The 20,617-nt window shown below is 37.6% G+C and overlaps 3 protein-coding genes across 3 annotated transcripts; 1 reads left to right on the top strand and 2 right to left on the bottom strand.

The window, feature by feature from the left end:
• Window positions 1-1,248: 1,248 nt before the first annotated feature.
• LOC113305057 (cyclin-dependent protein kinase inhibitor SMR6-like) lies at window positions 1,249-1,572 on the bottom strand. The gene has a single exon (XM_026554168.1). It carries the CDS (start codon window positions 1,570-1,572, stop codon window positions 1,249-1,251), a length of 324 nt encoding a protein of 107 aa, XP_026409953.1.
• A 133-nt stretch (window positions 1,573-1,705) lies between these two features.
• On the top strand, window positions 1,706-2,291 carry LOC113305056 (probable glutathione S-transferase parA). The gene is made up of 2 exons (XM_026554167.1): window positions 1,706-1,756; window positions 1,965-2,291. Exons 1-2 carry the CDS (start codon window positions 1,706-1,708, stop codon window positions 2,289-2,291), a joined length of 378 nt encoding a protein of 125 aa, XP_026409952.1.
• Window positions 2,292-2,332: 41 nt separating this feature from the next.
• LOC113304320 (polynucleotide 3'-phosphatase ZDP-like) lies at window positions 2,333-7,788 on the bottom strand. Its single transcript, XM_026553400.1, has 19 exons — window positions 7,385-7,788; window positions 7,242-7,301; window positions 7,071-7,136; window positions 6,498-6,548; window positions 6,133-6,333; window positions 5,964-6,020; window positions 5,670-5,729; window positions 5,220-5,429; window positions 5,043-5,102; window positions 4,837-4,881; window positions 4,667-4,729; window positions 4,523-4,576; window positions 4,341-4,397; window positions 3,858-3,934; window positions 3,532-3,613; window positions 3,324-3,440; window positions 2,862-2,986; window positions 2,681-2,750; window positions 2,333-2,604 (listed from the first exon to the last, which is right to left on the bottom strand). Exons 1-19 carry the CDS (start codon window positions 7,742-7,744, stop codon window positions 2,557-2,559), a joined length of 1,863 nt encoding a protein of 620 aa, XP_026409185.1. The 5' UTR covers window positions 7,745-7,788; the 3' UTR covers window positions 2,333-2,556.
• Window positions 7,789-20,617: the final 12,829 nt, after the last annotated feature.

The following is a 20,617-nucleotide window of genomic DNA, read 5'->3' as shown; positions in this document are numbered from 1 at the left end:
TTTCGGACATTCTGTACACCCCTAGAATAATGTCTTAATTCAAAATAAACATGACACCGTGATTTGAGATTCCTAAGGAAACTTCAAGAAATTAGAAATCTGATTCCTAATTTTTGTACTAACTATTCTGCCAGCTTATAAATAGTATTCTTAACTTTCTCTTGGTCCTCATGTTAGCTTAATAAGAGTGTACCAGAAGAAAAAAATGTGGTGCAAAAATTGAAGCTTCTTCAATTCTAGTAATTCTTGATGCCAAATGAAATGACCCGTATGTTTGGCATACACTTGAAGACTTGGATACAAGTTAACCGGTGAGAGTTGCAACAATAATTGGCAATTTGTAGTACATGACTCTGAATCTCTCTGATTCTTAGAAATGTTTATTTATTGAGAACCTAGTTAGTGCTCTTAACTTAAACTAGCTCAAATAACATACCACCTTCGTTCCTGAAAAAATATTATTTTCATTTTTTTCTTCATTTTAGTCTAAAATTAGACCAAATTAAAAAAAATGATAACACTTTTCAAAAAATGGAGTGAGTAGTATATTTTCTACTCTATGTACAAACGGGAGAAAAATAAGAGTGACCTAGACCATTATAATAGTAACTATACATAATTCCAAAAAGAAAGAAAAACACTAGTTTTTGATGCCAATCAGTGATCTCATTCTGACATGGGCTAGTTGATTCAAGTAGTGGTCCAATACAAAATCTCTTCTCCCCACTTAGGATTCTATTTATAACCAAATCTTTCGTTTCTCTTTAACTTTTCTTAATCAAACTTTGACAAAAATAAAAGAAGAAAAAAAGATGTACATCATGGTTTTAAGACTAATAAAGAGGCTTTAAAGACTGGTCTAAATCTATCAGCTTTGTGGTTCATCCGTGCAACAACAAAAAAAACATTTCAACTGAGATGGTTTTACTTTTACTTAGTTTGTCTAAAGTTTTTATAGTTATCAATTGAAAAGATAATTGACTTCCATTACCTTGAATGCCCTTTTGAAGTCATACGTGACGTCATGAAACAAAGACAGGGGATAGGAGAAGCTCAAGGAATCAAAAAAAAACTGTGCTACTAATTTCATACAAGTTTGTTAACTTTACATACAACACTCTAAAATCATAAAAGGATGCAAAACAAAAACAAAAAAAGATAACAAAACAATCAAATCACTAAACTAATTAAAACCCTTGCAAGTTACAACATAGTAAGCCTTAACTCTATTCTACGAAAGAAAAAAAATCATAAATTGGATACAAAAATAGATTCCAACTCTGGAGGATTAAAGAAATCCATAGCGTTATTATTAGAGTGAAACTTCAATGAAGGTCTTCGCTTTCTTGGAGCTGGTGGACATAATAATCTCTCAGAATTAATTCTTGCCTCAACTGATGTTGGAGTTGTAGCGGAACACCCTTGCTCTTGGTCATCACCATCCTCAATCTTCTTATTTGTATTAATTGCTTTCAATGGAGTTCTAACTAGTATTCCAGCCACTACCCATTTCTTATTTCCTTCGGTTTCTTTTCCCTCTGCTAGTACCTGAGACTTCATGCTTAAACCCATCTCTAGAAACAAAGCAAGAAAATGTAATTCCTTGAAAACAAACCGGAACCCAAGTGAAATGAAGATGAGAAGAGTGAACTCGAGCGTAAATAAAAGATGGGTTTATGAAAAATCAAAATGTTTTGGTTGAGAAATGGAGGGAAAGAGAGGAGAAGCTGGAGAAGAAGAGAGTCGAAGCTTTTTTGTTTGATTATAAACGGAGAACTTTTGTGAAGTGAAAAGAGTTAAGTGGTTGAGTTAAAAGAAAGTGGCGGTGCGTGTGTGAATCCGTGTCAACTTGATCGTGCTGTAGACACTATAGACTATAGAGAGAGTTCCAGTAGGGAGTGTGGGGTAGAGAATCGTGCTAATGACAATCTGGGACACTATTCCCATAAACCTTATCCAAGTAGTTCTCTTGGATTAAGGAAGGTACGGATCAAGAGAATGCTAAGAAGGAATTTATCGACATTTTGAAGGTATTGGAAGGAGAGTTTGGACAGAAGCCATTCTTTGGTGGGGAAAAAATTGGGTTTGTAGATGTGGCTTTGATTCCTTTCTATACCTGGTTTTATGCTTATGAGAAATGTGGAAATTTTAGCATTGAAAAAGAATGTCCAAAGATTGTGTCTTGGGCTAAGAAGTGCTTGGAAATGGAGAGTGTTTCTCAGTCACTTTCTGATTCCCAAAAGGTTTATGAATTTGTTCTTGCATACCAAAAGAAGCTTGGAATTGCATAAATTCATTCCAAATGCTCACATGTAGAGTGACAGGAATGTAAGATGGCGGACCAGGACTAAGAATATTACTTTTGGAATTTGTAGAAGAGTGGTGTTTAAATTTGCTATACCTCAAATGTTTTAGTTTCTTTTGGAATTGTATTAATTTGCTATACTAGTTGTCATATCCAAAAGAGGGGAGAGTTGAAACGGAAAACTTTTACTGATGGAATATCTTTACATTGCTACTCCAGCATGAGTGGCGATGCATGTCGGCAGAAATCTTTCAGGCAGCAAAAAAATCTTCAGGAAGATGAAACTTCAATCCAATAGCCTGTAAGCACAAGTTGGTTCTTTTTCTAAGTACGGTGTTTAAAAAAGGAAAACAAAAGCACTAGAATCTAGAATACCTCGGCAAATTTGATATCTGCATCACTGTGATCATCCTTTCTCCCAGCTGCATCACCAACGTAAAACGACCTAAAGTTGACCATAAGAAACCATCAGACTAAAAGCTTTGATCACTAGCAGTAACCATTTTACGAAAATCATAGAACAAGATAAATGGAAACAAGAAGAGAGAAGATTAACTGATCCATATCAATAGGGATTCCAGAGTTGAATTGTTGCTCCATTAATCTCCACATTCCAGTGTTGGGTTTGCGAAAGAGATCTTTTCCTTTACCAGCACTGTCGAATCCACAAGCTATAAACACCTAAAATTCATCATCGCAGGGATTACACCATAGTCAATTGAGTGAGACAAAATGGGTAAACAGCAAATGTTCAGAAGCTGACGTACCAATGATTACACCAATATTATGTAAACAGAGAGATAAAGAAAAGACTCAACACTGTATGGGCAGTGGAAAAGGGCACATATGAAAAGGCAGACATTGTCCTACATGGTGATGAAATGCTCCAAACCACAGTCCACTTTCACAACTGACTAGTCTGACTTACTAATATTTGAACAGATAGCTATCGGCCATGTATTAGCTAATGTTACGTCTGTGCAGAAGAAAATATATATGCTAGAGTTTGCTAACTTACTTGAATTGGGACTTTGACGCAATCAATGAACTTTTTTAGCCGTCCAATTTTAGAATCAATTGCTACTTGTCTCTTATTCTTCCAGCGCTCAATGTTGGATTCATTGGTAAAGATCACCTAATTCAGACGAAGGAGAACATTTATAGATGTGCACCTTCACAATTGAGTAGTTTCAAAAGTAGGAATTTTAAGATGACAAAAAACAGACCAGTTTGTATCCATCTTTGTACAAGCTGTTTAGCTTCTCTGGTATTGATTGGAACATCAGGGACCATGCATCTGCACCGATTCTGCAGTTCAAGAGTAACATCATATGGTCAATGTATTGAACTGGTCTTAAACAAGTTAAAGAACTAGAAAGTTAAGATGTAAAGTAATTATGCCTAAAGTTGAACGAGCAGATCCAACATGGTCAGAAAGAACACTAACAACCCTTATTGTTGAACGAGCAGATCCAACATGACCCCAACATTTGTGATTTTGGACATGGCATACAATACAGGATATGCAACAGAAGAATTTAACAGCAGTTACCTTCTCACATCAGTGTTCGCAAGACAACCATCAAAATCAAATGCGGCAATTTTTCCTGAATCGCGAAGGCCTTCATCCTATGAAAAAAGTAATAGACAAGAGATCACTAACAAAATTATTAGTGGCAAATAACACTGGATTTACCATATGGATGACATCATATCAAATTAGTGTGTATAAAATACTGAGCCATAATTGCAAGAACGGAAGGGAAGCCATAATGCATATCTCATTTGCAACTTTATGTGGTGAAACCAACAGCAAACCTACTTTTTGTTAAGCAAAATAGTTACGAAGATGTAATATTCCCAATCCAAAGTTAGAACTAACAGCAAACCTCTGAAGAAAAATGTGTCATTACTACAGGATTGTACATAAAATCAAAATCTCGTAGATGACAATATAAGATCTAGAATCATTTAACTCAGGCAGTTTAAGACTGCGACAGGGACCAAAAGTAGAAGAAATTTTGAGACATCTCACCCTCTCCAGAAAGATGAGTGTTTGGAAAGCTTTCCAATTTGGAGACAATTTAGATTCCTGTATCACAAAAAGAAGAAAACTTTCACTTGAATAAGGAATATAGTGAGACATAAGAATTTAAGTAATGCAACATATAAAGCTAAAGAGAGAAGAAATATATGAAGACCAAGTATATCACAAACCTTGTACTGTTTCTGTACATCGGAAATAGAGAAAGCTATCTCCAACTCAGCTACCTAGCAATAAATGCATACATTTTGAATTATTTAGTGAAAGAAAATTCATCCCTAATTCAAAATAAAATCGATAAATAACCATCTATTTACCTTCAGTTTCTTGGAACTACTTTCCTTGCCTTCGTCCAGCACAGTTTCATCTGTTTTACGAACCTGAAATGCATAAAAATGATAAGGGAGATACAAAATCAAAAACAGCAACTAACGGCGAAATACACATATATTTACTTATTTAGTCATTTAGAGACAAAATTCCTCACTTTAAACTCTCTGGAGCTTTGGCCATCGCTTCCTTCAACCACAACCTGTTCATGAATTGGCTTAGTAGGATGAAAACTCATAAAGTATAATAACTAAATCAATTGGCTCAAATTCTAACAGGTCCCACAAAAACCAAATAGCAGTTACATGGTTAACAATATAAGGCAAGACCAGAAGATTGCAACACTATAGCTTAAGTCCTCACCTCTTTAGGCAATTGATCACATCCATCCATTACCTTCTGCAGTGCTTCTTGGTCTACAGTCTGAAACCAAAAGCAAACATATAAAACTTTGAAAAGAAAAAAATAGGAAAAAGAAAAAAATGCACAAAAACTTAGAAATGAACTTAGAAAACAGACAGAAAATTGAGCCACACAAACCTTAAGCGATGAAAAGCCGTCAATCTCATCAACAGAACTGGGCTGCGAATCAGTAGGAAAGCAAGTTGGATGATACCATCTTGTCACATCATGCCCTCGTTCTTTGCTGATTGATCCTATTCTCAGCGACTTCGCAGGAATTACCTCGCTGCATTTCTTGCAAGAAGAGCGGCTAGACTTTGCGTACTCAGTGACGATCTTGGCGGAGGGCTTTTTGCATTTGATGCAGAAATGACAGAAGGATAAGAGGCATGAGAAATTAAAACAAACTAAAGAAAGTACTGAGCCAAATGTAATCATATAGTTAGGGATGGAAACTCTGCCAAGATCTGAAAGATCCTACTAAGATCTACTTGAGCAACCTTTTAAAGAAAGAGAAAAAAATAAACCACCTAATGTACTTACTATGATCATACAGTTGAGCACAAAAAACAAGTCAGAGGTATCTACCTTTGATGTCTTCGATTTACTTTGGAGTTCATCTATTGCAGCTTCATCTTCTTTAAAAACCTGAGTTAGAGACCAGTGAGAAGCTGCTCACAACAGACAGGAAGCTATTACAATGACGTTGGCCACTTCGGACTCTTCAAAACTATTTTCATTTCTTCGGTGAGTAATGCCTCACCGTCACACCACCATAACGGTGGGATAGTATAGACATTGATAATTAAACAAAATTCAGGGTATAATGGCATTGGAATACAGCACTGCAAAACTGCAGCAGCTCAGCTCAAAGCATCTTACCTCTATCGGCAATGGCTCACCATTCAATAGCTTTTTCAGTGCTTCTTGATGATTGCTCTGAAACCCCAAGTGCAGACAGAAACTTTTAGTGAATAAAAACAGTAAATAAAAACTACAGAATTAGTCAATAAGACTTAAACAACCACCAGACTTTCGGAACCTCACAAACCTTAAGCGATGGAAACCCATCTATCTCATCCACAGAATCAACTTGTAGAGGAACAGTTGATAAGCATCTCAGGTGATGCCATTTAGTCATATCAAATCCCCGATCACTGCTAACTAAGCCTAATCTCAGTGTTTTTGAAGGAATCGGTTTGGTGCATTGCTTGCAAGAAGAGCGGTTAGACTTAGCGTACTCAGCTATGACCTAGAAGAAGCCATAGTAGTAAGTAATATGAATAGTTAAGACAAATGAACGGAAATTCATACGAATACGTAACAGTTGAATCTTTGTTTCCGATCCATCATATAGTTACTACAGATAAATGAATACAACACATACATAGGCACAGAATAAAATGATGTAACTACCTTCATTTTCTTTTGTTCACCTTCTTGTCCATGTTCATCTACCTTATCAACCTGAAACAAATAAAAGTTGACGAAATTTAACTCCAACTTCTTTCATGTAAAGCTTTTCTTGTGTGGTGGTGCTGCTGTTTGTGCTGGTGCTGGTGACGATGGTGTAAAATTTCACGGCTTACACTAAAAGCTGGTGACCAACAGCAGCGCCACTAGTCCAACACAAATATGCAGCCAAAGAAGAGCAGCACGAACACGAAGCTGACCACTTATAGCTCCACCACATACCAACAGGAAACTACCAACTCCAACGGCACCAGCACTACCACCAACAAAACCACCAGTCTAACACCACCAACACCAACACACCACACAACCAGACAACCTCCAAGTCCACACACTCGACACAATCAGTCAGCCAACTACTCCAACAGTACCACCAATCCAACACCACCACCAACACCAACAGCATCACAACCACTACCAACACCACCAATGCCATGACACCCATAAATGTAAACTTTTACAAACCACAAAACAGGTAACACAACCTTAAGAAACAAATCACAGAATCAAACTCACTTTTGATTTCTTGGAACTCTTCTCCTCATTCCCCTCCTCAACTTCCTTCTCACCATGATCAGAACCCTACAGAAACACACAAACAGAAATTGTACATACAGTGGTTCTTCATATCATATTACTACAGAAAACATTAACCACATCAAAAACCTAACTCAAAAATTCCCAAACCTGTTTAGATTCCAAATCACATCCAGCAGTTAACTTCTCAAGCGCTTCTTGATCACCAATCTGAACAAAACAAACAAACAAACTATCAAAACCAACATCAAAATCAGAAGTGAAAAAACAGGAAATGAGATAAGAATTTTGACCTTTAGAGAAGAAAAACCTTGAATACTCTGAGCAGAACCATGAATAATAGGTTGAAGAGAATCGGAGGGGAAACAATTGAGATGATGCCATTTAGTAACATCATAACCTCTTGGATCTTTACTATATAAACCTAACCTAAGACTATTTGCAGATATTGAATTTGAACATTTTTTACATGTAGATCGGTTTGATTTTGCGTATTCAGCTATAATCTTTGTAGGAGTAGCCATTACTGTTACTACTAGAGGTTGCCTAATTAGAGTAATCGAACTCCTGATGGAATTTGTTGGAGGATTTGGTAAGTTAGGGTTTTGAATTCGGAGTGGAATAAGAAGATTTTGAAACCTAAAAAGGAGCATAATTTTTGCGATAAAATCTAGGGCATTTTATAAAGCGGTTTTTGGGGCGCGGGAAAAAGTAAACATGTAGGGGTGGGGGTCTTGGTCATGCGCACTACCACCTCATGCGAAATTCACAAAGATGTCCAATCTGGGAGACGTCTTCAGGGCCGGGTTTTCGATCTCAAATTGGTTCAGCATCAATGGCCCTTTAATAGGACAGGATGCTATTGCTGCTACATTATGGATTATGGTGCAACATTTCTTTCTTTAGCTAGCCACATTCTTCAAAGGCTTCACACCACCTTTCTTGACAATGTCCTTTTTCATTGTGATTTTAGACCTATCAGTCTCTACGATTCCGGCAAATTGATCTAAACATTTTCTATGTAAAATAATTTCCCATTCCAATCAACCTTTCCACCTTCCATGAGAATCAATAATAATGTAGTCATGACACAAAATGTTATTCATATTCTAAAAAAATGTAGAAAAAAAGGCTGGTCATGTGGGTCCAAAATTTTATATGAGTAAAGCATTCGACAGATCGTCTGGCCTTATCTTTTGGAAATCATGGCTAAGTTATGCTTTTTCTGATTGGTGGTGCTTCCTCATCAACCTGGGAATTAGCAATATTTTGGTTGTTGTTTGCAATAGTTTCCAATGTAAAATGTTTAAGCAGGGAGGGTTTTGGGCAAGGAGATCATTTATCTCCCTACTATTTTTATTATGCATGGAAGGCCTAACTCGGTTTCTTAGGAAAGCGTATGATGATAAGAAAACCTACGGGACTAAAGTGGAAAATAATAGTATCTCCATTTCTCGGTTGTTGATGATTGTCTTATCTTTGCAAAGGCTTCTATAGCTTCAATTCTGGAGACAAATGATAAATTTCCAAATGTCTGAAATCTTTTTCAATAATTAGTTGACGAATAAATTTGGGAAATTCATCATTGGGATTCTCAAGGTTTGGGAAATTAGAATATAAGATAACTTCCTTTCTTTCTTTTTTTTCATTTTTTTTTTTGGATGTTGGAATTTATTCACTTAAATCGAACTTACATATTTTTGGATACCAAGTATCTCCTAGGAACCTAAGAGTTGGAGACTGTAAAAAGAGGATATCTGCTATGTGATTAGGATCCTTTGTCGGTTCTTCCACACTTAGCTTACAAACCTTATACAAAAACATGTTTGACAACGTGATTAGGAGCTTGTCTAGTCTGCTGGTGATATAAGGCTGCCTGCTTATGCGACACGCCAGGCTTCTTCTTGATTCTACTGTCAACTGCTTGTTGGAGATGCGATGGAGAACTCTACTTCGAGAGTGGTAGATTGCGAAGGATGAGGATTTTATCTCTTCTTTAATGACTTCCCATGAGAGAAGCCCAAACTTTTACTGAGCACAACAACTCACACGAAACTGAAGCTGATGATGGAATATGTACAAGTTGTTGATAACGCGATGGTAGCAATATGATGTAGAATTGCCGTCGTAGTCGAATGAGTCTTAAACCTGCAGAGTACAGCGTCGTCTGACCACGTTTGACACCATCACCTAAAACTAGATTTCTAAAGCAACTAGTACTCATAGTTGCATACATGCTCACGGTCCTAACAACTAAAACAGATACATAACTAAAGTAATTAAACTTTCCTACAACAGACATAAAGTAACTGAAGTAGTTAAACTTCCCTAACACTAAGCTAGAAACTTTGTTAACTAACACAGTCACAAAGAAACTAAAGGAGTTAAACTCCCCTAAAGCTAAACCTATGATAATAAATTTAAAACATTTATTTAATAAACATAAGAGACAAGCTTTCCCCATTTCAAGATAAACTTTGTGGAACTCAATTCTCTTTTCCGCCTTATCCTTTTGAAAATAAACAAATTTTGTCTCATCTATTTTACAACACTTGTTTTTTACCTTCTTCCACTTGGACTCTTTCGACATACTTTCCATTATGCTCCCAATTTCCATCATCCTGAACCATGGCGTGAATCAGTAGATCAGAATCGAGTTGATCTGAAACTTATGCAGCGATTTAGTTTATGATGTAGCTTTTTCATATACCTCAGAGAGTTCAAAACCGTAGTTTTGCTATCGATGCTTTTGATGTTGTTGTTCAGTTATTGAGATCATTGTCTTAGAACAAAATCGAATCCAAATCATCCAGGTCGCTGAGTCGCCGATTGTAGTTTCATCAGGATCTTGTTTTTTTCAATTTCCTCTGGGTAATTTAATTTGGATATGATTGATGAGTTTTGTCCTTGATAGGGGATTTGATTTTTGAGTTGCAATTAAAGATATCCATTTCTAAAACATCTAGGATGCTGGAGATGTATTTAGGTTCTTTCTAGTTGTTTCTCTAATTATTTTTTACAACTCATGGATCATTTTCAGAGAAACTGATTGAATGGATTGAAATAGTAGTTGGGGGAGGTGTATCAGATGGTGGAGGGGAACATTCAAAAGGTGGAATTCCCATGATAAAGGTGTGGCTGCTTGGATCGTAGGAGTAGATTGGTTTCATAACTTTCACCTGTAATTATTCGTGCCGGGTGTAGATGCTTTACCAGAAATTGATGTTGAAAATATTTCATGTTACATAAACTATGTAACAAAGATTCAATTGGTGAAGCAATTTTCCATGGTAATGATGAACTTAGAATCTTCATCATACATCATTTCCGATCAAGCCTATTTCCTTTTTAAACAAACTTTAGTGAAACAGATCTCAAATCCAACTTGAGTTCTTATCTGTTTAACTTTTTAATCCCAAAATAAAATATCAGGAAAACTTTTGCAAGATCACAAAAAATTTCTGAGATGATTAAAAGTGGGGAAATTATTTGGTAGTTTTAATATGATGTGTAGAGAGAGGTGAAGAAATAAGTGGGTTATTAATGGTGCATCAGTTACAAACTCTCAAAAAACCGAGTTGCAGAGCAAAATTCGGAGGAGAGAGAAAGTAACTTTTTGATAGATAACTGTTAGAGCATTGCTCGGTCGAACTCGCATGTGTTGCTATCTCAAGCATGTTTGTCAATGTTAGTGATCAAAACTATAAGCTTTGATTTCTAGTCTATTATAGCTAAGTCTCGGACTAGGATAGAAAGTGTAGTTGAGCTCAAGGACTTCATGGAGATTCATCATACAAGAAGAAGAACTACTCAAGGAACCGGTGGAACTTCTCGACAAAAAGGTATGTGAAGACTTGAACTTATCTGTCACTCAAAAGTATATCTACTCTATCTCATACTCAAGAAGTCGTATGCTATATATATAGACTTTGATTATACACATTTGGTATTTCGATCCAAGTATACCTCGCCTATCTATATCTCGAAATATGTGTTGGTAATATTTTCGCTTCGATCAAGTTTATCTTTACCTAGTGACGAAAGTCATGTTATGTTTCAATCACTTTGAAAATTGCTCTGACGAAAAATGGTTTGTGAATAACAACTATATAACGTCCTCTGAGAATGTTTCAACGATTGGAATGAGAGTTTAGATTACATAACCAATGGTGGACATAAGCATTGTTGTGGAAACACATTTATGTATAAGTCCTTATTCCTTGAACCAAAGTTTGCGAACTTTGTTGATCAAGAGAACCGGAAGAATGGCGTGAGCCAAGTCCGCGAACTGCCGAAGTTATCAAAACCGAGAATTTCTGCTGGACTTGACAAACTAATTACGTGAAGTTAAATCCGCGAACCGGCGAAGTTCTCAAACCCGAGAATTTCTGCTGGAGTTTGTAAACTCTGCCTGGTAACTTAAGTCCGCGAACCTAGTCTGCGAACTTGAGAAGATTATATATCTGAAGATGATTTCTGAACTTAAACATAAAAAGACTAAGGAATGCAGTTTGAAAACCGTGGATATAAAAGTTCATGAACCGATTCAAGTGAATCAAATCATCTTTGCTTCAATTTTGTCTTGTGTAGTACATGATATTTCCTTGCAATTGAACAACTCTCTAACTAGTTCATTTGAAATCATTTGAACTAGTTGTGGTGAAGAAAAATGTGGTTTATATGGAATGCTCATATGTCTAACCATTTGGTTAACTATTGTTGAACCAACGAGTGCACACGTTTGGGTACGTTTAACAAACCTAGAAGCGTGCATTGTCAAGTGTGTGTAACAAGCTAAGTTTTCGATCTAACGGTTGAGAAATATTAGCTTGAATCTAAATCAGGTTTTCATCCAACGGTGTATATTGATTTCTTTGTTACCAAGGTAACTTAATTTCAAACCCTAATTTGAAAGACTATATAAGGGGAACTCTAGTATCTGTGTAAAACTAATCCCCACACCTCACGTGTGATACTAGTTTGCATACTAGAGTTGGTTCTCCTTTAACCTTTGGTTTTCTTCTTCTAAAACCAGGTTAACGACTTAAAGACTTCATTGGGATTGTGAAGCCAAACCGATACTACTTTTATCGTAGTTGTGTGATCTGATATTGCATCTTCTATCGTACGAGTACTATCAGATTGATTGGCTTGAGATTGATATCTCCGATAGGCAAGATATAAAAAGTAATCACAAACATCTTCGTCTCATTGTTTGTGATTCCGAAACATCTTGTTTCGCTACCATACGATTAATTGTAGTGAGGTGATTGATAACTCTAGGCTGTTCTTCGGGAATATGAGACCGGATTATCAATTGGTTCCTGTTCACCTTGATTATTATCAAAAGACGGAACAAGACCTTTTAGGGTTTATCTGTGGGAGACACATTGATCCTTTGATAGACTTGTCTGTGTGAGACAAATTTGTTTATTGTTAAGTCTTCGACTTTGGGTCGTAGAAACTCTTAGTTGTGGGTGAGATCAGCTAAGGGAATCAAGTGGGCATTATCCTGCTTGGATCATAGGCGTAGGGAGTACAACTGTACCTTGGATCAGCGGGAGACTGGTTGGGGTTCAACTACAGTCTAGTCCGAAGTTATCTTGTAGTAGGCTAGTGTCTGCAGCGTCTTAATACTGTGTGTGTTCAATCTGGACTAGGTCCCGGGGTTTTTCTGCATTTGCAGTTTCCTCGTTAACAAAACTTTTGGTGTCTGTGTTATTTCAATTTCCGCATTATATTGTTTTATCTTTATAATTGAAATAATACAGGTTGTGCGTTAGATCATCAATTAGAGTAATCCAACCTTTGGTTGTTGATTGTCATTGATTGATCCTTGGATATTGGTCTTTGGTACCATCCAAGTTATTCCTTGTGTTTGATTAAGGACTCGCTGATTTCTGTTAGCTCGAGTAAATCAAAACAAGAGAGAGATACTAACTCCTCGATATACTTTAATCTAGATTGAGTCTGACTATCTAGTTGATTCTCTAGTAAATTATATTGGAATTAGTCCATACGGATTGCTAAGCGAAATATTGGGTTGTGTTGTTAGACCCCCGCTTTTTCAACAAGTATGAGTTCACATACAATATTTATATCCATTCAGGGTTATATATTCTAAACTCTCATTTCAATCATTGAAACATTCTTAGAGAATGTCAAATAGAGGTTATTCACACATTATTTTTCATCAAATCAATTTTCAAGATATTTAAATAATCAACATGACTATCGTCACTTGTAAAGATGAACTTGGCCAAAGCGAAAGCTTACCAACACATATTTCGAGAAATAGATAAGCGAGAAGAACTCGGCTCGAAATAGCAAATGTGTATAATCGAAGTCTATATAGCAATACGACATTTGTCTCAAGATAGGAGATATAGTAGATAGACTTTTGAGTGATAGATAAGTTCAAGTCTCCACATACCTTTTAATCGATGAAGTTCCACTAGTTCCTTGAGTAGTTATTCATCTTTGCATGATGAACATCGTGGAGTCTAGAGCTCAACTATACTTTCTATCCTAGTCCGAGACTTAGCTATAAGTAGACTAGAAATCAAGACTTATAGTTTTGGCAACTAAACTTGACAAACAAGCTTGAGATAGCAATGCATGCGAGTTCGACCGAGCAGTGTTCTAACAATATCCCCCTTTGTCAATTTTGGTGACAAAACTATTAATAAATATGGATTACAAAATGGATAGAAATTGTAGCTTCTCATCCAAATGCTTGATCTCCTTGACATCTTTAATGTGACTCAAAATATTCGTCACTTTCAAGTACTCCATGATCCTAAAGGCTCCCTTTTTGTCAATAAAATTGGCAAAGGTACGAAAACTAGTGGGATCCTAATGAAATTTCCATAGAGACTTCATGACCAAAAGAAAGCACATATCAACTTTTTAGATGCAATCATATAGCCGAAACTAAATGTATTCATCAAGGAGTTTATAAAGATACAAGATAACCCTTATAATATTCCATAGCCGCACTCCCCACAAAGATTTGGCAATTAAGCACCAGTTCAATTAAGAACTCTCCCCCATAAAATGTCATCCCGAAAGAACAACAAGAGCGACCTCACTTTCACAAGAAAAGAAGGATTTCTTTGGACAACAACAAATCACATAAAGGTATGAATTTGTATCCAAAATACTCAATTTAATTAACCACAAGAGAACCCATGATTAATTTAATCGGAAATGCTCAACATAAGAGAACTTACGGAGCCGCACAGTATATACATAAAAATATGGATCAGGGAAGACCAATACTGCGGAACAAACAACAATTCATTCTATCTTTCATCACTATTTGCACAATGACATACAATAGACTTAATATTTGTAAACAAAAGCTCATCCTTTCTTTCATAAATATTTGCATAATGACATAAAAGGCTTTAACTTTTGTTTGTCAAAAGTTCATTCAATCTTTTATCAATACTTGCATATGGACATATGAAAGACTTAACTTTTGACCACGTATGGGACAATCCTAGTTCACGGATGCAAACACACATATCCCATACCAAATTGCAATATATAAAACCATAAAGATTAATACTGCATATTCATCTTTCAAATAAACTTTAGAATTTAAACAAATAAAACTAAAAACATTGAAGATGAAAATCGTTGGACATAGCTATGTGTAATCACAATAATGGCTATTCCAAAATCTAGTTATTCTTCTTAAAAACACAAGAATAAAGTTCTCATAAGAAGTTTTTCCTAGACATTGAGACCTCTGAAAAATTCTTTATCGTCCCCGAACTCCTTGTCGTCAACAGCCACAGGAACATATGGTTCGTGAAGAAAGGAGTCAATTCCAACAAACCTTCTAGCCTGAATATGTCGAACCAGAGCCTTTTGAATTTCAAAAGTTCTCAAAAAAAAAAGCTTTTATTTGCTGAATCTCCTTTCTTGTCTCCTTCAACTCTTCAAGAACATCAGAAAACTTCTGAGAATTTTATGGAACGGCTCTTGGCTTCCTCACATTCCTTCTTTTTCTTTTCAATATTTGAGGTATCAGAGATTTTTCTTTTTCCTTCATGATTGCTGGCTTAATAATCATATTAATATATTTTCCATCAGAAGACATGATGCTTCGATTATCCATATGTATACGGTTTTGTGACAGGAAATCACAACTTAAACTCAACAAGCAGTCTTAAGTTAAAAAGAGTTCCAGGGAAGGAAAAAGGAATATAGGGTTACGAAACCTTTAAACACATAGGTTCATGTAAACACAAATCTCAACCCTATAAAAGGCAGAATTGTCTATTTTAACCCTATTTATTAAGAAACAGAGAATACTTTTCCAATATCAATTAGATATGAAAAGCGGCACGAATTCCAGACATTTCAAAGCTCTCAGAGAAAAATCTTTAAAAAAAAAAGAAAATCAAAACAATAAATTTTTTATTTTTCTAGAGCCTGAGGTGTGCAAAATCTTGTCTCTTTTGATCAGGCACATGAGACAAGATGCACTAACCAACACAATTTTAAGTTGTGCTGGGGTGAACAATAATCTGTCCACCATATCCTTTTTGATCAGAATTCATAGAACTTTGTTTCTCATAGTGTTTATACCATAAACTTCTTTCTAATGGTCTTGTCTTATTCTTGGAAACTAACTTCTTTGACGAAGATAAAATCGTACATACCTCAGCGGTTTTTTGAACAAGTTTAAGCTTGTTTTCTAATCGATTTGCTCTTCATTGAAGTTTGTTGACATGTCTCAATTTGTGTTTATATTTGAAACATTTTGAAGTTCATGACCTTTGAGTGAACAATACGAGCATCTCAACCTGAAATATAATTCAGGCGCCTGAGATGTGAAAGCTGCTAGACACATAGTGGAACCTGAAACATTAGACAGAGAGTTTCCAACGGAAAGGTCAATTTTTTCTTCCAGATTGGTGGAGTTTTCTTCTGAAAGAATATCGAGATTGATACAGTAGAACTTCGATAAATTACTTCGCTAAAATAATAAAAAAATTCGGTCCCAACTAGGCTTATGCAGGCTAAATTTTAACTCGATAAATTAATAACTTCGCTAAAATAATAATTTTCTCCGGTCCCAATTCTATTAATTTATCGAAGTTTTACTGTATACGTATTGCTACAATTATCAAAATCAATATTTTCACAAAGAAGCGAACACTTGATTTTTCATCTTCATTAGAATCATAGTTGTCAGACATTGCAGCTAGACCTTTGTTCCCAATATATTTATTACGATTTGGACACTCATTTGCAAAATTGTCAAAACCTTTACACTTAAAGCGCTGAGGCACATCCTCGTCATCAATTTCATCATTATCACAATTATGGGGATTAACTGATGACCTGGATTTATCCCTGGAAAACCGTTTACTTCTCTTTAAAAGAAGATTCCTAAACTATCTTGTGATCATCGAGATTGACTTGTCAAGATCTTCATCTGATGAATCATCCTCAGAAAGATCATCTTCAGAGATGCAGACACCTTTACTTTTATCAACTAATTTGGTGCTCTTTTGTGCTATGAAAGCAACATCCTTTCCAAATTTGGATGTATGCTCATGATCAAAGATATTTAACTTCCCAACCATAGTATTTCTGGAAAGCGTTGCGAGATTATTTCCTTCAACGATGGCATGCTTCTTAGAATCATATCTGGATGGCAGCGATCTGAGAATTTTCATTACAATGTCCTTTTCAGGAATAGTCTTACCCAATGCAAAGGATGCATTAACAATTTCAGACACTTTGTGATTAAACTCATCAAATGAGTCTTCATCTTCCATACGGAGGTTTTCCCAATCAGAATTTAGGTTTTGAAGCCTATCTTCTTTTTCACAGGTATTCCCTTCAAATAAGGTTTCTAAGACATCTCAGGCTTCTTTAGACTTCGTGCAAGTAGTCACATGATGCTGAAGATCTAGGGTAATGGCATGTACGATAGCATTTAAGCCGTCAGAATTTTGCTTTGCAGCAAGGATTTCTTCTGTACTATATCTACCAATATCCTTAGGTATAGATACATCGCCTTTTGTATTAACCGGAAGATCATAGCCATTAACAACACGTAACCATGTTTGAAAATCACGAGCTTGAAGAAAAGCACGCATAGCGATTTTCCACCACAAGTAGTTTGAGTCATCGAAGACTGGTGGTACGTTTATGGAGATAAAATTTCTGTCCATAGAGTCAGATCGCTACAAACACAGACTTACAAGGTCTTTAAATGTGTTTTCCTGCTCTAATACCAATTGAAAAAGTGGGGGTACAACAACCTCACCCAATATTTCGCTTAGAAATCTTTATGGACTAACTCCAATATACTTTTAAGAGAATCAACTAGATAGTCAGACTCAATCTTAATAAAAAAAAGTATATCAAAGAGTTATATCTCAATTCCTCGATTCAATCCCAACTCAAGCAAATAGAAATCTGCGAGTCTGATTGAATATAAGAGAAATAACTTGAACGGTACTAATGACCAATGTTCAAGGATCAATCAATTTCAATCAACAACCAAAGGTTGGATTTACCAATTGATCGATACAACGCACAACCTGTGATATTTAAATTATATAACAAAATATAATGCGGAAAAAAAATAACACGGACGCCAGAAGTTTTGTTAACGAGGAAATCGCAAAATGCAGAAAACCCGGGACCTAGTCCAGATTGAACAAAAATTGTATTAATCCGCTACAGACACTAGCCTACTACAAACTAACTTCGGTCTGGACTGTAGTTGAACCCCAATCAATCTCACACTCATCCAAGGTACATTTGCGCTCCTTACGTCTCTGATCCCAGTAGGATACTACGCACTTGATTCCCTTAGCTGATCTCACCCACAACTAAGAGTTGCTACGACCCAAAGTCGAAGACTTTAATAAACAAATCTGTATCACACAAAAAAGTCTACATGAATAGATAAATCTGTCTCCTACAGAAATACCTATGATTTTTGTTCTGTCTTTTGATAAATCAAGGTGAACGGGAACTAATTGATATACTGGACTTATATTCTTGAAGAACAGCCTAGAAATATCAATCACCTCACAATAATCTTAATCGACTAGCGAAAAAAGATATTGTGGAATCACAAACGATGAGACGAAGATGTTTGTGACTACTTTTCTATCTTTCCTATCGGAGAATTTAATCTCAAGCCAATCTTACGACTGCACTCAATCACGAGAGAAATAGCAAGACAAAATCACGCAACTACAGAGAAAATAGTTGGGTCTGGATTCACAATCCCAATGAAGTCTGCAAGTCGTTAACCTACGGGGTCTCGATAGAAACCTAAGGTTAAAGGAGAATCGACTCTAGCTTATACAACTAGTATCACACAGGAGGTATGGGGATTAGGTTTCCCAGTTTCTATATTTCTCCTTTATATAGTCTCCAAATCAGGGTTTGCAATCTAAGTTACCTTGGTGTTGATGGTGGTTTTTATCTTAGGGTTTAAATCGTAAAACCTCGGTCTGACATGACGTCACTCTGTAAGGCGACAAATCCGTGAGTACCAATATCTCCACTAGCACATTTATTGAGCCGTTCAATATGTCTAAGTGAAATTTACCCAGGTTACCTTTTTTTATATATGCTATGTTCCACGGCAGAACCCATAGTATTGACTGGCATCATCTTCGCACATGCCAGCCGCGCATACTAGCCGAGCATGCCAACCGAGAATGCCAACCGCACGTGCCGTATATGCTAATTAGGGTTTCGACATGCCAAACCCTAATTTCCACTCCAAAGTGGAAGTAGCCACACCACTGTGCCAAAGGCATGCCATCCATGCTAGCCACACCACCGTGCCAAAGGCATGCCAACCATGCCATCCAAACCACTGTGACAAAGGCATGCCATACATGCCAGCCACACCACCGTGCCAAAAGCATGCCAGCCACGCCACTGTGCCGAAGGCATGCCAACCATGCCAGCCACACCACCGTGCCAAAGGCATGCCAGCCATGCCAGCCATACCACCATGCCAAAGGCATGAACGATCCATGCCAGCCACGCCACTGTGCCGAAGGCATGCACGAACCATGCCAGCCACGCCACTGTGCCAAAGGCACGCATGAACAATTCCATCCTGCCACCATGCCTAAAGGCATGCGCATGCCATGCCGCTGGCCTCCAAACGGAAAGTAGCCACGATCAATGGCTACCCTTCCTCCTGAGATGCAGATCTCAGCCATACAAGTTCGCCACCAAACGTGTGGATACTTTTGGTCACAATGCCAAATTCCACGGTTTATGCCAAAACCCTAATTTGGCCGCGCCTAAAGTATGCACGAGCCATGATGGCCATGCCACTGGCTGCCAAACGGAAGGTATCCACGACCAACGGCTACCCTTCCTCCTGAGATGCAGATCTCAGCCGTACAAGTTCGCCACCAAATGTGTGGCAACTTTTGGCCGCAATGCCAAATTCCACGGTTTATGCCAAAACTCTTATTTGGCCGCGCCTAAAGTATGCACGAGCCATGCCGGCCATGCCATAATGCCGCTGGCTGCCAAACGGAAGGTAGCCACGATCAACGTCTACCCTTCCTCCTGAGATGCAGATCTCAGCCGTACAAGCTTGCAACCAAACCAAACGAATTGTGGCAACCTCTTGGATACGATGCCAATTTTTTGGTCACGGTGCCAAACCCTAATTTGGCCACGCCAAAGCCATGCCGGCCATGCCACTGGCTTCCAAACGGAAGGTAGCCACGATGAACGGTTACCCTTCCTTCTGAGATGCAGATCTCAGCCGTACAAGCTTTCCAGCAAACCAAACGACTTGTGGCAACCTCTTGGTTACGATGCCAATTCTTTGGTCACGGTGCCGAACCCTAATTTGGCTACGCCAAAGCCATGCCGCTGGATGCCAAATGGAAGGTAGCCACGATGAACGGCTACCCTTTCTCCTGAGATGCAGATCTCAGCCGTACAAGCTTGCCACCAAACCAAAAGACTTGTGGCAACCTCTTGACTACGATGCCAATTCTTTGGTCAGGGTGCCAAACCCTAATTTGGCCACGCCAAAGTCATGAAGGCCATGCCACCATGCCGCTGGTTGCCAAACGGTAGGTAGCCACGATCAATGGCTACCCTTCCTCCTGAGATGCATATCTCAGCCGTACAAGCTTGCCACCAAACCAAACGACTTGTGGCAACCTCTTGGCTAGGATGCCAATTCTTGGCCACGACACACTCTTGGCTACGATGCCAATTCTTTGGTCATGACACCAAACCCTAATTGGCCACGCCAAGAGCATGCACAAGCCATGCCGCGACCACTCCACCGGATGCCAACAGAGGGTAGCCATGATCAACGGCTACCCTTCCTCTGGAGATGCAAATCTCGGCCGTCGAAGATCGCCACCGAATCGACAAACCCCTCAATCTTAACTTTCCATACGCTAGCAACATGCTACACGTTTTCCATGAAAACACTCGAGACATAAAAACATGTCACAAACTGAGGGATGCTCATCAGGGTATTGGTCTGG

The sequence above is a fragment of the Papaver somniferum genome, chromosome 8, assembly GCF_003573695.1.
Source record: "Papaver somniferum cultivar HN1 chromosome 8, ASM357369v1, whole genome shotgun sequence".
NCBI lineage: Eukaryota > Viridiplantae > Streptophyta > Magnoliopsida > Ranunculales > Papaveraceae > Papaver > Papaver somniferum.
Note: the sequence above shows the minus strand (reverse complement) of the source record. Positions and strands in the feature narration are given on the sequence as shown.